General features: G+C 50.0%; 1 protein-coding gene across 1 annotated transcript; it reads left to right on the top strand.

Annotated features, from left to right (window-relative positions):
- Positions 1-5,840: 5,840 nt before the first annotated feature.
- CSRP1 (cysteine and glycine rich protein 1) lies at positions 5,841-15,082 on the top strand. Its single transcript, XM_026063805.1, has 5 exons — positions 5,841-5,953; positions 10,111-10,279; positions 11,103-11,232; positions 12,876-12,969; positions 13,338-15,082. The coding sequence occupies exons 1-5, from the start codon at positions 5,842-5,844 to the stop codon at positions 13,412-13,414; spliced, it is 582 nt and encodes a 193-aa protein (XP_025919590.1). The 5' UTR covers position 5,841; the 3' UTR covers positions 13,415-15,082.
- Positions 15,083-15,636: the final 554 nt, after the last annotated feature.

Below are 15,636 nucleotides of genomic sequence, written 5' to 3'. Positions count from 1 at the left end.
TGGCTAGAGCATGACTGATCTGGAAAAGGCTTTGCAAGAGACCGGAATGAGCTGTCTTGGTCAGATGATGGATGCTGGATGGCAAATCCCTGCAGAAATTAGTAGCTTTTCTTAGCATACCGGAAAATGCTTTTTGCTTTTGTTCTGGATGAAGCTGACGTTTTCTTTGAAGAATTAGTTACATCATCCAATCATGATAGAAAACTTTCAAGTTACCTCTGTAACCAGAGCTTGGGAACAGTGTGATCAGCAGGCAACAACGTGTTGCTCCTCAGGAATGTCGCTATTGTTGAGTGCTGACAAATAGCCATGTATGGTAGGAGGCTTAGCGCAGCGTTGTCCTGGGGTGGCACTGTCTCGTTCCCTTTCACTGCAAACATGAAGACTTGCCTTCAGTGCTGGTCACAGAAGTTTTTCTCATGGTAGTGCCTGACTGTCTTGCTTTGGGAACTGGGTACTATTTAATACACAGTCCCTGTGGGTGAGGATCCCTCTCTACCTTGGACCCCTCCAGCTCCAGTGCTTTCTTCCCTCCTTTCCAAGCAAAGCCCTCAGAAATGTCCAACCTGGTACAGCTGGTTCTTCTAGGACACTTCTTTGATTTCCCCATTGTGTTCAGTTTTCTTGTGTCCCAGGGCTCACCAGCCTCAGGACCCAGTTCTCTTCTTGCTCACCAGTTTGACATCACTGTCTTGAATGATAGGTTAATTTATCCTAATTTACGCTGTTGTCAGGCCTAAGTCTCCCCACATCACTGTTCCACCCAACTGATTACATGGTGGGGGACAGCTCTAACTTGCTTCTTGTAGGGACATTTCCGCTTGTGCCCAGGCAATGTGAGGCTGCTCAGTGAAAGATGCCTGGTATTTCCCATTCTGGCTGTCTGTGCAGGTCAGTGTAGGAGATAGTTTGCTCTTCCTGGCCAGACGTCCAGAAGAGCTCGGACWCTGGGGAGAGAGTGCCCCACAGGCCTGCTTACAGTTATATAGGTGCTGAGYTTCTGACAGTCCCAGTGATTTTCCACATGGTGGTGTGCATATCTCCATGAGCTGATTTCTTTGTGCCCTGCCCATATGCCTAATCTAGCCATGTCCCTTCTTGTTCAAACTTCTGCATGGCTATGCCAGCTGCTCTCCAGTAAACAGGAAGGCGTTAATCTAGACCTCAGGGCTTGGGGCTCCTACTTAGATTCCTCCCCTTTGGTTTGTCCCTTTGCCAGGCATGTAGTAGTTCTGCATGAACTACTGTGAATATCCTTAATGTGTGAATTTTGCACAGCACTGATGATGCTTTCCTGCCATCCACTTGCATTAAAGCTCTCATTGTTTGTGAAAACCCCCCCAAATAAACGTTGAGACTGGCCACTATGAATTGCAGTGTACCTTTCTTCTGTTCCTTAGTGATTTCCTCCTCTCCAAGTGCAAGGTGGTTGCTCTGTGATTAATTACTGTAGGATTTTTTTGGTAGAACGTTTGGGCTTTCACTTAAGACTGGTTTTCCAGCTATTGCAGAGCATGACAGAAGCATGAGTGGTTGTGCTGGCACCCTGGCGGCTGCAGGCAAAGTTCATTAGAAGGTGAAAGGAGAGAACTTGCACTGCTCTAAGTGCTTCTGTAGTAGTGAAATTGTGTTCACGCTATGGCCAGTGCTGCTTTAGTTCTAGGAGTTAAAAATCAGCTGCTTTTAGGCAGGTAAAAAGGTGGTTGTTAGCTTTGGTCTGAGTGATATGAGCATGCAGATTTCTCAAGCCCCTGTAAAGAGAGGCTGATAGTCTGTGTGTTCCTGCTATCTACTGGTTTGGCCTCATCTGGATACCACTTTTCCTGAAAGTCCAGATTAAGATAAAAATCTCAAAGTACCAGGATGTAGTGGTTCCGTACTGGTTTGTACCTGCCTGCTTGGTGTAGCTTAGACTCTCTCTGCAACTGCTGCGATACAAGCTCATCTAGTGTAGGCGAGTCTATAGCTTGTATTTAACCAGATGACCTGTATTGCTGTAATGTTAGGTCTCAGACTGGTGCTGTTCTGCACAAGCTGCACTTGTTCCTGTGCTTCCCAAATACAGCTGTTGATAAAATGACTATATCTTATTTTTTGAGTCCCCTTGCCTCATTCAGAGCAGATGATGGACCTGCTCCAGGGCTGAGCCACACTTGGCACAGCGGAGGATGCAATCTGTAGGATTCCTGTTGTGTTTGTTGCAGAAGCTGGAAGTGTTGTGGGGCATGGTATGCGGAGCTGTGGGAGGCAGGAAAATAATCATGTTTTCTGGCAGCCTTAGGCATCTCTCTTGCCTCTGTTCAGTGAGGTTGTGTGCTGCAGGACAGTGACCTCATGTTCCTCATTTTGTGTTGGCCTAATAACTGATTTGGAGAAGTGCAAATGAAGTCAGTAAGTGCTGTACTTGGACAGAATATGGTGTTCCACTCCATGGTGTGAAGTACTCTGAAAAAATGTTGAAAGGGCTGTAGACCCACAGAATAGGTGGCTTAAGGTAATCGCTGATTAGGGAATTGGGATGGGGTCTATCTCTAGACAGCTGTTGTGAGGATTTTGCTTTTACCTCTGAGAACCTCAGTAAGCAGGACGCTGGCTTAGAGCATCTGACAGTCTTCCTGTGATCACGCATAAGATTTGGGGCATATCCCTGTTTTTTCTTTATTTTCCTCCTGTTCCTGAACTGTAGAATAAACTGCTTTCTGGTCCATCTTGCAGCCTGCTAGGCTCTCAGGTGTTCATGTGTGCTGTGGGCTTAGAGGGAATTCCCTTCAACTTAAATCTTTTCTCAAGCTTTCCCTGTGCTCAGCTGTGAGTTATCACAGACCCACACATCCCCAGAACAAACTGATGCTATGGTCTCTCTCCACAGAAAATTCATCTTGGTCTGTGCCAGGCAGTCTTGCTGTGAGACCTATTTATATGGCTTTTCTGGGGCTGCTTCTGTGCTGCCCAACCTGCTGGACCACTCRTGGTGGGAGTCAGCTGTTCAAACCACAGTGAAGTGTTCACATTGGATGGAGCCACCCAGAAACTTTGTATGGTGGAGGAAGGAAAAACAGGCAGTGAATCCCCTGTAGCAGAGGTCCGCCTTGAATAGACGAGCTACACCTAGGAGCACCTTTTCTCCTCCCCATAGACTGGCCTCCTAAAAGCCATACCATCCTGAGCAGGGGGAGCATACGTCCCTTGGCTGGYGGGGGGCTGCCGCCACTGGATGTTTCTGCCCTCCAAGGAAACTCTTGAAAGAGGTTGGGCCCTCCTACTGCGGGAGAGTGAAATAACAGTCTCTCGAGAGAAACACTTCGTGTCCTTTTAAGGCAATCCAAAGGCCTGAACTGGGATGATCTGGCTGAAAGGGAGGGATTTGGCAGCGGCTGAGCAGTGGTAGGAAGCCCAGCCTGCAGGGTGTTGAGAAAAGTCTTCCTGGCTGCCGTGATCACACCCAAAGCACAGCTCCTGGGATCTCTGGAGCCGGCAGAGCCTCCTCTCTCAGTCCCCCTTACCCAGAGCCCTGCACCCTGCTAACCTGGGCAGCCTCTTGTTTGTCCTCCGCCGAAATCCTCCGTGTGGGGAGCTCCAGCCTGACCCTGCTCCAGCCGTGACCTGCTCTCTGCCTGTCCAGTCTACCTGCTCTCCCAGGCTCTTTTCTGGAGCCTGAAACAAGGCTCATTAAAACCAGGCTGAGATCAAATTCCCTTTTTTATTGCCTAACTTAATACTTTTATTCCAGCAAGACCTCGACTTTTGCAAATACTGGAAGGTAATGAGGGTTTGAGCTCTTCATCCTGCCTTATCTCTCTGCCTGATATTTATACAGCCCCCAGCTGTGTTTAGCATCCATCTTCCCAACTGCTGAGCAGGGAGGGCAGTGCTGCTAGCCCACCCACCGGCCGGGGGGTTGGAGGCTCAGAGATGGGGCTTGAACTGCCTGAGGTGACCTAGGGATTCAGAGCTACTGCGAGGAACAACCTTGGCGGCTCTGTGTCCCCAGCTGCTCAGTGGTCCTGTTGGATCTCAGATCCCCCTTGTCATAGCTGTGCAGTCGAATCAAGGGAGGTGAGGGTTCTTGCTCATGCGATGGAGTGGCACGCTGCTCTCGTGGTGTAGTGTGCAGGTGCTGCTTGTTTTTTGGAACCTTGTCCTGCTGTTTTAGTTCTTGAGTCAAGAAGCATGAGGCTGTGCCTGGTAGGAAAGTGACTTTTGCTGCCTGTTGCCATGCGATAGCAGGATGGAGAATCATAAACTGTTGGTGGGAAGAGGCCTATGGAGGCTTCCCAAACTGCAACTTGTGGCCATTGCTCCTTGTTATTATCATCAGGCACCACCAAGGAGTGTTTGGTTCTGTCACCTTTGTAACTGCTCTAGGTTGCTGTTAATCCTCTTTAGCCTCCTCTTGGCTGCACTAAACAAGCCCAGCTCCCTCAGCCTCTCCTTGTAGGCCATGTGCTCCAATTCTCCACATCCCTCCTGAACGGTGGAGCCCAAAGCTGGACACATTACTCCAAGTGCTGCCTCCCCAGCACCGAGTAAAGGGATGATAGCTTGCCTTGTTCTGCTGGCCATGCTTCTTGTGATTTAGTCCTTCAGATTCAGTCTTAGTTTGCCTTATTCATGATGTGAGTGCAGTGCTGGCTCATATCTAGGCTGGCTCTGCCCTAATCCTCAGGTCCTTTCTGGCAGGGTCCCTACTCAGCCAGTTGCTTCCTGGCCAGGACCTATGCATGGAGTTATTCTGCAGCAGGTGCACAACTCTGCTTCTCCTTTTTGAATGCCTTGAGGTTTCCATTGGCCCAGTCTTCAAATGTATCAAGGACCCCTTGGGTTGGGGCTCTGCCACTTGTGTTAGCCACTCGCTATATTTTGGTTTCATCTACAGATTTGCAGATCAAGTGGCCTCTTGATCATGTCATCAGAGAGATTTCAGGAAAAAGCAGAGATAAATAGAAGGATTTATTTCCTACCAAGGAGTTGCATCAGGGCTGTCTTATACTAGGTMGGTTACTGCTCAAGTATTTGTTTTGCATGTGAGCCTGAAACCTTGTGGCTGCTGGTTTACCAGCCTTCCTGATGTTTCTCTGGTGCTGGAGGAGACTGAAATGACCAAGTACAGGGAGAATGTGTGAGTGGTTGGCCAGGCAGGCATGGGCTAATAAGGCCATGGAGGACATGGTGCAAGAGCTCACTGTGTTTGGTGCTATCACAGGTGCCAGCTCTTGGCCTTTGAGCAGCCCTGACCTCAGCCCTGCTCTGTGGTGGCAGAAATGGAAGAGATGTTCAGCTGGGGAGACAAAGGAAATGTTTCCAGCTGGGGTGACAATCTGTGCAACTCTCCAGCACCAAGGATTGGCTACCCTGGCTATTGCTTTGCTGTCCTGTCAAGGAGTAATAGCAGGGCTGTGGTCTAATGAGGTGCCAGTGCTAGGTACCTCTGTATACTCTGTCTACCATCATCTTCCTGCTTCCTCCCTTTTCCTTGTACAGAAGGGAGCTGGCAGGTCCCAGAGGTTACAGGATGTGGGGATTTCTGCTTCTCCTGGCTGGCAGGACCAGTCATCCCTAGAGGCAGATGATACTAATAGATGCTGTAATGATGGACCTTGGACATCCTAAGTTCTGCTAACTAGCAGCCCTGCTGTTCTGTGCAAACAGCAAACATTTGTGGGTGGTCTCTGCATGTGCGCATTTGGAAGAGCCATATGAGAGAGCTGCGGGACTTCTACTCGCGGGTGTCTGTTCAGGGAGCCTGGCTGCTCCCCAGCCCTTCCAGATGGCTGCTGCCTGACCCATGCCCTGCGTGGCCTCCTGTGATGACGTTATTTGTGCCTGTGCCTTTTCTGCAGGATGCCGAACTGGGGTGGAGGGAAGAAGTGTGGCGTGTGCCAGAAGGCAGTGTACTTCGCTGAGGAGGTGCAGTGCGAAGGCAACAGCTTCCACAAGTCCTGCTTCTTGTGCAGTGAGTACCAACCCTTCCCTCTCCCCTTCCACCCCCACTTCCTGGCTCTCTGCTGACAGGAGGCCCGGTCAYGTTCTGTTTATGGGCCATGTAAACACTCGTTAGGATTCCTCTACAAACAGCCTGGCTGCGGGAGCTGTGTGGCAGGCTTTCCRCTGTTCTCCAGACTTGGGAGTGGGATTCACTGAAGGAACACAGATCATCCTAGGACACCAGGGGCCATCCAAGCTATCAGGGGTGATTTGAACCAGCATCCATGCAAAGACTCAGTCTGTCCTTACACCAAGGAAATGCTTGGCTGAGTCCTCTAGGCTGTCTCTGGCCATTCAAGACAGTGGAGCATGTGACAGGGGCTCTCCAAGTAGTGGTGGCAAGAGGTGGCGCAACCCATGCACTGCTCTGGAGTGATGCTAGCTCTAGTCCTCAATGGGGCTTTGCCATATTGGCGAGGTTGGCTAGGCCTTGGGAGCTGGTGTGCAATGTGCCCACATGTTCAGTGTCCCAGATGGTGGGAAGAAGATGTGGTCCTGTCCTGGCCCTTCTACAGATGGAGGGCCTACTGTGAAGTTCTAAAGCATCACATCCAGCCTGCCTGCAGCAGCTCTGACTTAATGTCACCTCTAGAGAAGGGCAGCAAAACAGGATCTGGCTGAGGGTTAACTCAGTGCAGAAACCCCTTCCTCTGTGTGCTCTACAGGAACCTACATATACTCTTGTATTCATGCTGTGGTATCCCCAGGCACCCTTCCCCTCCCTTTGGGGACACCAGGGCAGCAGCATGGGGACAGATGAGTAGTGGTATATTGCTGAAAGCAGCACCCACCTCAAACCTGGAACATCCAAATCCAGGGGGGTTGCAGGGTACTTTGAATAAAAAGATTACCATTGCCCTGACCAGATTGTCATTCTTGAAGACTGTCCCATAACAGAACTATTAATTCTCAAGTGTCAATAGGAAYGTGCAAGCTCCTAGTGTTCACTGATGGCTCATCAACACATTACATCCAGCACAGAGCAAAGTGAGTAGAACTGCATCTTCAGAGCTATCCTTGCAGTGGGACCCCACTGAGGTTTAACATTTTCTCAGCAGGGCCCTACATTGGGTTCCCAGTTTTGCCATTCCGTTGCAGCAGGGAGCACAGACGATCTTTTCCACATGGGCAAAAAACAGAGCTAGGGCCTATGAATAGGCAAACACTAGAATTAATGTCAGTAGACCTATTCCAGGGGAAAAATAGCAGTGTCTTCATGGGGCCAGTCTGTGCTGTGCTCCTGTGTCCACCTAGCTAGATACTGGATGCTGCTTGGCCAGTCTGTCTGGGATGTTGTGTGCATGGATGCATGCAGAGGTGGCAGATGATGTTGCTGCATCTGTTTTCTGCACTGTGTGAGCAGTATTGGYCAGCATGGCCAGTAGTTCTCATACTTGGGAGTTTCCAGCCTGAAAACCTTGCTCTTTTGTTTTTACTCAAGGAGACAAAAGGGGAATTGCTGAGAGAGGCTTTCACCCTGGGTGGATGGGAGAGACGGGCAGGTTGCAGCTGTATCGTGGCAATGCTGGCAGCTGCTCTCTGCAGCAGGAAGTCATGTTTCTCCTGTAGCCTCAGATAAGGTGGGTGGGGAATTCTAAGGAATCAGACAAAACATTGCTTCAGGAGGGAAATACATGGCCAAAGCAGGGAAGAAGGTGGGCTTGTCTTCTCATGGATCCACATAAGCCTCCAACAGCTCTGCCTGTCCCCGCTGTAGGCTCCCCTGGTTCAGGCAGTGGATTGCGTGCTGACCCACAGTGCTACCTGCTGTTTCTAGTCCTGTGCCACAAGCTACTTCTGATGCTAAATCACATTGAACTCCTCCTGTGTTCCTGGCCTGCTCCCCGGTATTGCATTTGGGCCCCATCAGGGAATTTGAACCCACTATCTTTAGTAGAGGAAAAACAAATACTGTGACCTGATTTGCCAAAAAAAAAAAAGGAGCCAAACCTACCACAGTGCATTAGAGCTGGAGGTAGACTCAGGAAAGGACACGGTGATTGACTGAGTGGCATCATTCCAACTGAGTCAATAGTACAAGGCAGAAACGTAATGTAATGAGGCCAGTGTTTGGCCTCTAAAAGTAACAGCAGCTCCTGTGTAAATCACTTTGTGCAGCGCCTCAGCTGCTCTTAGAAGAAACAAAGGGTCCTTAACTCTGAGTGCAGTGTGCTGGAATTTCAGCAATGCAGAAACCCYGGAGCTGGGGCCTGATTTCCAGGAAGCAGACTGGGAAAGAGGTTTTTCTTTAGCCTCATGAAGTGTCTGCGGCTAGTGAAGATGGGTGACTGTGGAAAGTTTAGGCTAGAGACAGCCCAGCACAGAGGTGGGGAGGAAAAGGTAGATAGTATTGGTATCGTTCAATATCATCCCTAGGAGAAAGCCATTTAAACCTGTCAAAGGRGCCAATTCCAGTCCAAGATGATCTGTCTAAATGCAGAGTTGCTCCTGATTATCTCCATAATGCAGAAACAATTCCAAAGCCAGTGCATCAGCTTGGTAGCTTTGGGTGGTGGGACCAGTTTACTAAAGCTGCTTTCTTGGAGAAGTGGAGATGAGTGCTCTTTTCCTGCTGTTAAGTGGGCCTGGAGCCCCAGCTCCTGCTGCAGTGGCATGGGGAAGCCCTTAACCAGCGGACAACCCTGAGAGATCCTCCTTAGATGGCAGGACACATTTTCCTTTCCACCTCCTCCTCCCTGCAACAGTGCATGGGCTTCTCCACAGCCCCAGAGGAAGAGCACCATATTTAGTAACTGGGCTGAGGAACGCTGCCTCTCGCCCCCATATTTAGTGTGGGTTTGTTTTGCTCTGGGAGGAGTGCTCTGCTTTGTTTGCATTCTTGCAATATCGGTAAAGGGCAAGAAACTTTTCTTCTGACAGGGGCAAGCAGCCTGCTGGGATCCTTGACATTTAAGGCATGTAAGCAGGATTGGGGAAGGCTGTGTCACAGTTGTAACAGGATCTGTTTTGGGGCTGGCTGCCAGCTCTATGGACTCTGCCCCAGGCGTCTTGATCCTGTACTGGGGCAGGTAAACACCGGAGGTACCTCTGAGCCCCATTTGGATTCCGCTCCGCTCCCGTTGCGGCTTGCCGAATTGTGTGTTCCAGGAAGGGTTTGGAAGCCAACGTGGAGGCTGAGATCAGAGCTGGGACGGGAGTCAAGAAAATCTAAGAATCGGGAGAGCAGTCTGTGTGGCTTGCTCCCAGCACCAAGCTCGGGCTGAAGACTGGCTCAGCTGGATCCCTGAGCCTTGCTGCTGTCTCCTCATGAAGTCCTTTGAGGCTAAGTGCAGAAAAGGCCCAGATCTCCAGTGCATTTGGGCATCTCCTCCCCTTGTTCCAAAGGGGAGGGGGAAACTGAAGTAGCTTAGAGGATCTGGACCGTATTTGCTAGCTGCTTATCTGAGCTTTCAGCCCTTGTACTGCTCCCTTTATCTTATGTCTGTATTAATCCCAAAGATTTCAACACCCAGCTGAGTTAGCCCTCCTCAGCTAGGACTGCTCATCCTACTCATCAGGGGTGACACATGTTAGTGTGAACATCTTTCATTGTGGTCTCAGGGCATTGAAAGACAGCTATAAGCAATAGCTTAATGTGCTTAAAATGATAGTGCATCAGCTGTAGTGATGGCTGCAGGTGTGCTTTTAGTCTGTCCAAACATGAGGGAAACATTTGCTTAAACTACTTGCTGCCAAGTGCATATTGCTGTGTATTTGCAGCAGACTGGGACTATGTGCAGAGCTGCAGCTAGGCGCCGAGATTCTCATGCATATGAATTCTGCAGTGACCTTCTGCAGTGCCCCCTGTCCTGGCTTAAGCGCAACTCTCATTTTTCTAAACTGCTTCCACCAAGAATACTGGCATCAACAGGGTTAACATAGCTTTTTCTTTATTAGCAACCTTGTGGCTTTGGTTGCTTCCTTTTAAAGCCAGACAATGTTCTTGTTGTGATCCTTATCTCCAGCTGTTTTGCATGCACTCCATTTTAACAATGATCTTGTCTAGGGTTTCCTTGCTCCTTGAAAGCTGAGCTATACTGTTCCTTGTGTGGACTTGTTTTCTCCAACTAATTAGTGAGCTCTTGGTGCACAGGGCTAATGGGATGACTTTCCCCTCTTTTCTAGTGGTCTGTAAGAAGAACTTGGACAGCACCACTGTTGCTGTGCATGGAGAAGAGATCTACTGCAAGTCCTGCTACGGCAAGAAGTACGGTCCCAAGGGCTATGGATACGGACAGGGAGCAGGGACCCTGAGCACTGACAAGGGCGAGTCTCTGGGAATCAAATATGAAGAGTGAGTTTAAATGTTTTGTTTTGTTTTTTGTTTTTTTTCTTTTTTTTAAACTAGGGCTGTTGCTGGCATCTCCTCCCTCACATCCTTCTGCTTGTGATACTTAGCTGTGTAGCCCAGCAAACCATGCTAAACTTCCAGTATTTCTTAATCTAGAGTGTGCCATGGCCTACATTGCTTTTCTGCTCCTCTGAGAAAACCCACTGAGCCCTACTTGCCCACCCTGCGGCGCATAGCCATTTTCCTCCCTTGCTTTTGGGACTGAAAGTGTCCTGGAGCTACCTGAGAGTCACAAATGCCAAGCTTCAGGCCAGTCCATGTGCTCAGGGAGGAGGGTAGAGCCTGGCTTAAACCAGCTCTCTTGGTTGCATAGAGAAGTTGAAGAATCAACCCCATCCTGTCTCGTGATATAGGTAGCTCACAGGGAACTTGACTCAGATGAATTTCTGCAGGGCTGGACGGGTCATCCTTCTACAAGTTTACATGGCTGAAGAAACAGCTTTGCATAGCACTAATAGGGCAGAGGGAGCTGCTTGCCAGTTGCTGGGGAACTTGCTGAGTCCTGAGCATGCCATGTAGCTGTGGCAGGAGGCCCACATCTGCCCTGAAGTTCTCAGTTGGTAGGTCATGTCCCCCTGCCCCCGCTGACCATGTTGCCGCTCACCACCTGGCACGCAGGTGTGGGGCTGAAGCTTCTATGGGGCTCAACACCATCATGCCCTAAGCTCTAGGCCCACCAAACCTGGATTGGGATTTGTGATCCCACAGCTCTTCCCTCCTCCTTCATGTTTGGCAGTGCTGAGAATGACCTCCCTCCCTTCCACAGGGGCCAGGCCCACCGACCCACCAACAATCCTAACTTCTCCGGAACAGCCCAGAAAGTAGGAGGTTCTGATGGGTGCCCTCGCTGTGGCCAAGCAGTGTATGCAGCTGAGAAGGTGATTGGAGCTGGAAAGGTAAGAAGAAGGATGTAGTGATTGGGGACATGCATGGACCATGAGTTGCTGTGTAGCAGGGAGATCTGCAAAGAAGGTCTTGACCAGGCCTACAGGCAATTACAGGCCAGACTGCCAGCACCTCCAGCTGCGGCTAGGCTTGGAGTCCCATGTGCGAAGGTCATATGGAAGCCTGGTGCCTAAATGAGACCTCAGCACACCTGAAAACCAGGTTTTCCAAGCCACCTCACTCTTCCAGACACATGGATTGAAGTACATTTTATAATAAATAACTGGACTACTGCTCCGTGGAGGTCAGAGTGGAGGTCCCTGCAGCTAGAAGTGTTGGGAGGATGAACGCTGATGCGGGACGTGGCTACTGCCATCACTAATTGAATGAGCAATGGCATCAGTCCAAATCTGAGGCACAGGAATGAATTTCAGTGGTCAGCGCTGCCCGTAGGCCAGCCCCCTGTATGGCATGGGGATGCTTCCTGCTGCGTGAGTTGTGGGACCCAGAGTGACATCCGAGTCCCGAAGCAAACCTCCCTCCAGAGAAGGGTACTTGTGCAGAGCTTGCAAAGGCAGCTGGGTCAGGCCACTTGCCTTAGTGCCAGAGAGGCCTGAGCAGCCATGCTGGGAAAGCCTCACCCACCTTACTGCATCCTTACCATGACGTGTTGCCAGGACTCTGGTGCTGCATGAATCCAAGACACTCGCTGACCTCTGCTGCATTCTGTCCTCTCCAGGATTTCTGTGTTTGTCCTCTCTCCCTGGAGCAAAGAGGGGAGGAATTTAGTTGAAAGAACTAGGCTCCCAGCAGCATCATACTCAGGCTGGCAGTGGAGKAATTCTTGATAGATGCCTTGAGGGTCAGCCCAGGGTGAGAAAACAAACTTACTCTTAAAGTCATGATCTGGGTGCTTGGCCTCCTGGTAGGTTTCCGTGTTCAATGTTTATGAGGAACCAGAGCTGGCAAAGCAATTACATTCAAGCAAACCAGAGAGGATTCCAGAGCGTATATTTCATGTGCTAATGTTTGCTGGATGACTCCATCCGCTACCTCCTCCTCCAGCCCCAATTTCACATTTTCTTCCAAAAAAGGTTTCATGTTTTTCAAACTACTTTTTTTAAAATTCCTCCATGAGTAGCTCTGGCTTCTCTACGGTCTGCTCAGAAGCTGTGAGTTGATTTATCCCTTAAGTACTGGCAGAGCCATGGGGGAGTTTTATTTTTAAACACCGATTCCTGCATTCTTAATATTTGCTTGTTGCCTTCCTTGGAGCTGTAGTAGCATAGGGGCAGGTGTCCCGGTCCTGATGTCACCACTGGCTAGGGTACAGCAACAGTACCTTTACTAATTTGGGGGAGTTTACTAATTCTACGTTTTACGTTTAATGATTTTTGGGTGTAAGGCAAAGGACTACATTTCTCAGAGGAAAACACTGCTTGGTGAGGGGACTGACTCATCAGAGAGTCAGTCTTGCTGATGGCTGGGACCATCTAAGCTGGTTGGTTTATGGGGATGGGTCAGGAACAGGGCCTCCAAAGAAGGACACTGCTGCTGCTGCTGCTGTGGAGGGCTGGGACCCCATGTGATAGTCAAAGCGTTGCTGCCCTGTCGCTGTGTATTCTCTGACCGGGCTCTAATCCTGTCCCCACAGTCCTGGCACAAGTCCTGCTTCCGTTGTGCCAAGTGTGGCAAAAGCCTGGAATCCACCACCCTGGCAGACAAAGATGGGGAGATCTATTGCAAAGGTGAGCACCACCTTCCCTGCTGCCTCCCAGCCGGTGCGGAGAGGCTCCTGGTTGTAGGTCCTACCAAAATCCAGGGTGGTTCGTCCTGGAATCCGAAGGGTGGAGACCTTGCTTTAAATAACTGTGCAGGGAACTGGGATGGGAGCGAAGTATGGGGAGGCGGTGACCTCCAGCAGTGGTGTACGGGGGCTGACTTGGCACTTGCTGGGCGATTTCCCCTCTACACCTGGAGCCTCTGTTTCACCAGCAAATRTAGCAAACCCTGCTCTGTTTGGGCAGTACTTGCCTCAAGAGAAGGACCTGCTGATGTTCAGGTGCTCCCTCTGTGCTACTGGCCTTACCTGATTCTTCCTTGTCTTCCTCTGCAGGCTGCTACGCCAAGAACTTCGGGCCCAAGGGCTTTGGCTTCGGTCAAGGAGCCGGGGCGCTCGTCCATTCGCAGTGAGGCACCCAGGGACTGGCACTCCGCTCACACTGGGCTTGTCTGGACCAGTCTTTACCGCTTGACCTTTTCCGCACTCGCAGTGAGCACCCTTATAGTAATCAATAACCGCCTGCTACTTCACAGCATGAATTCATTCCGCTCTGACCTGACCCAGCGCGCTCTGAAGCCGTGGGKGTCCCTCCTTTGGCCTCAGCAGGCCCTGCTGGTATAAATACAGACGGGGGACACAGCTCACACACACACAGTGAGGGCCATCCTCCAAAAATGTTCTGCTCCACATTATCCATGAAGGCACCTCATCCTGCCAGGATGTGCATCCAGCCATGCAGTGCTGTGTCACAGAGCAAGTAATAAACATCAAAGCTGACCAAAGCCTGGCCTTGCCGGAGGAATTATTCCCTGTCTGGGGCTGAGGAGATCCACTGACTGTCCTGAGCAGGAGGCACAGATGAGAGTGAGAACAGGAATGTTCATAATCATGGCTTGTAATTCAAGCACAAATGCAGGGACTGCCCAGGATGATTTGTCATAGCCCAGCTGTGGTCAGTCGAGCTCTGCTAGTTTGCACCAGCTGGGCCTGGCTCTCCCCCATCCCAATGCTGGGTCACCATTGCAAAAGCAGCCTGGTTCTGGGAGGCCCAGAACAGACCTTGTGTGYGTCAGTGACACAACACTTGTGCACACCATATCGAAATTCATATCAGTGCTATTACATGGCGCTCCTCGAAACAGGCATGCCGAACACTGCTGAATAACTTAGGAACTTTTCACCTACTCCCTTGTTTATCAGCACCGTTAACCCATGAGCTTAGAAACATCCCAGCTTAACTCTTCTTCATCTACCTTCTTTACTTTCTTTCTGTGATTCTCTTGTATAACCAGTGTGGGATACTCACAAGACCAGCCTCACTGTTGCTTAGAGTTGATATCATGCTTTGGCTTGCAAACTCCACAGGGAAATTTTGTCCTTTTAAAGCACGATGGTTTTAAACATTGCAGTTGCGTAAATGAGATCAGGAAAACACTTTCAGAAGCCCAATAATAGCAGAAATCCTTTGGGGAAGTAGGACTTCAGCTCCTTTTATTTTAGCACACTTTTATTTATTTTTTTAACCCAGAGTCAGGCTTAGTTGTATAGTTCTAATTTCATTTTAGATCCTGAAAGCCTTTAGATTGGTCTCCTGTTCAGCACAACTTTTGCATGAGGTTTTGCAAGCTGAGTGAGGAGAATAACCCTTTTAAGCATCTCCAAAAATCCTCCCCCTACTTTCCCCATCGCTCAGTCCGGGACCCAAATTCTAGCTGACCAAGTTGCTCTGGTGTGTGTGGTTGGGGGTTTGGGTGAGGCACTGTGCTTGTGATAGCTGCTTAGGTTTGTGAAGCAGAAAGCCTGGCCGCAAAGGTGCCGTAGCAGATCAAAAACACTGTAGCACAGCGGGCTCGTGTACCACCCTCTTTGTGGAGACTGAAACTCAGCTAACTTGCTTGGCAGAAGCCCTGCTCCCCACAGGAGGTGTGTGTTTGGCGGGGGGGGGAGTGGTTAGGAATCCGCATGCTTTCTCTGTGAGCGTGGGGTGGATGCTATATTGCAGCAGATCAATTGGATGCGCCACATGCAAGGGTTGCATCCAAGCAAAGCTGTTTATGCAATAAAACTCCTAGAACGAGCCTTTCTTTAGTCTCTTTTCCCTCCTACTTGTAGAGGTTGTGTCAGAGAGGAGAGAGTTACGGACAGACTGGAGCATGGTGGATCCCACAGAGGGCACTCACTCCTGGAGACCAGGTCAAAGCCAGGACAAAGCTCTGGGTTTGGGTTTCTCGGGATTATAGAAAGATGTGGGGTGGAAGGGCCCTTTGGAGCTCTTGAATCAAACCTCCTGCTGAAAGCAGGGCTAACTCCAAAGGTCAGATTGATCAGAGCTTCTGGCATCTGGTTGAGTTTGGAAACCCTTCAAGGATGAAGGTCCCCCACAACTGTGATCCCTGTCACAGGGCTGCACCATGCTCAGGGAGAAGATTTCTTTTTCTTTATGTCCATCAGAATTTCCCTTGTGGTGCCTCTATCTGTTGTGTCATATCCTTTTGCTGTGCACCTCTGAGAGGAGTCTGTCTCTGCCTTCTGTAGGTAGTGGAAAACTGAAATTCAATCCCCCCACAGCCTTTTTTCTCCAAGCTGAACAAAACCAGCTCCTTCAGCCTCTCCTCTATCTCATGTGCTCCAG

This window comes from Apteryx rowi, unplaced genomic scaffold (assembly GCF_003343035.1).
Source record: "Apteryx rowi isolate R43461 unplaced genomic scaffold, aptRow1 scaffold_200, whole genome shotgun sequence".
Classification (NCBI taxonomy): domain Eukaryota; kingdom Metazoa; phylum Chordata; class Aves; order Apterygiformes; family Apterygidae; genus Apteryx; species Apteryx rowi.
The sequence above is the reverse complement of the archived record's forward strand: the minus strand, read 5'-3'. Positions and strand labels throughout refer to the sequence as shown.

Coding starts and splice junctions, on each gene's coding strand:
- CSRP1 (XM_026063805.1), top strand. CDS start 5,842: ATGCCGAACTGGGGTGGAGGGAAGAAGTGTGGCGTGTGCCAGAAGGCA. Junction 5,954..10,110: donor CAAGTCCTGCTTCTTGTGCA/GTGAGTACCAAC, acceptor CCTCTTTTCTAG/TGGTCTGTAAGAAGAACTTG. Junction 10,280..11,102: donor CTGGGAATCAAATATGAAGA/GTGAGTTTAAAT, acceptor TCCCTTCCACAG/GGGCCAGGCCCACCGACCCA.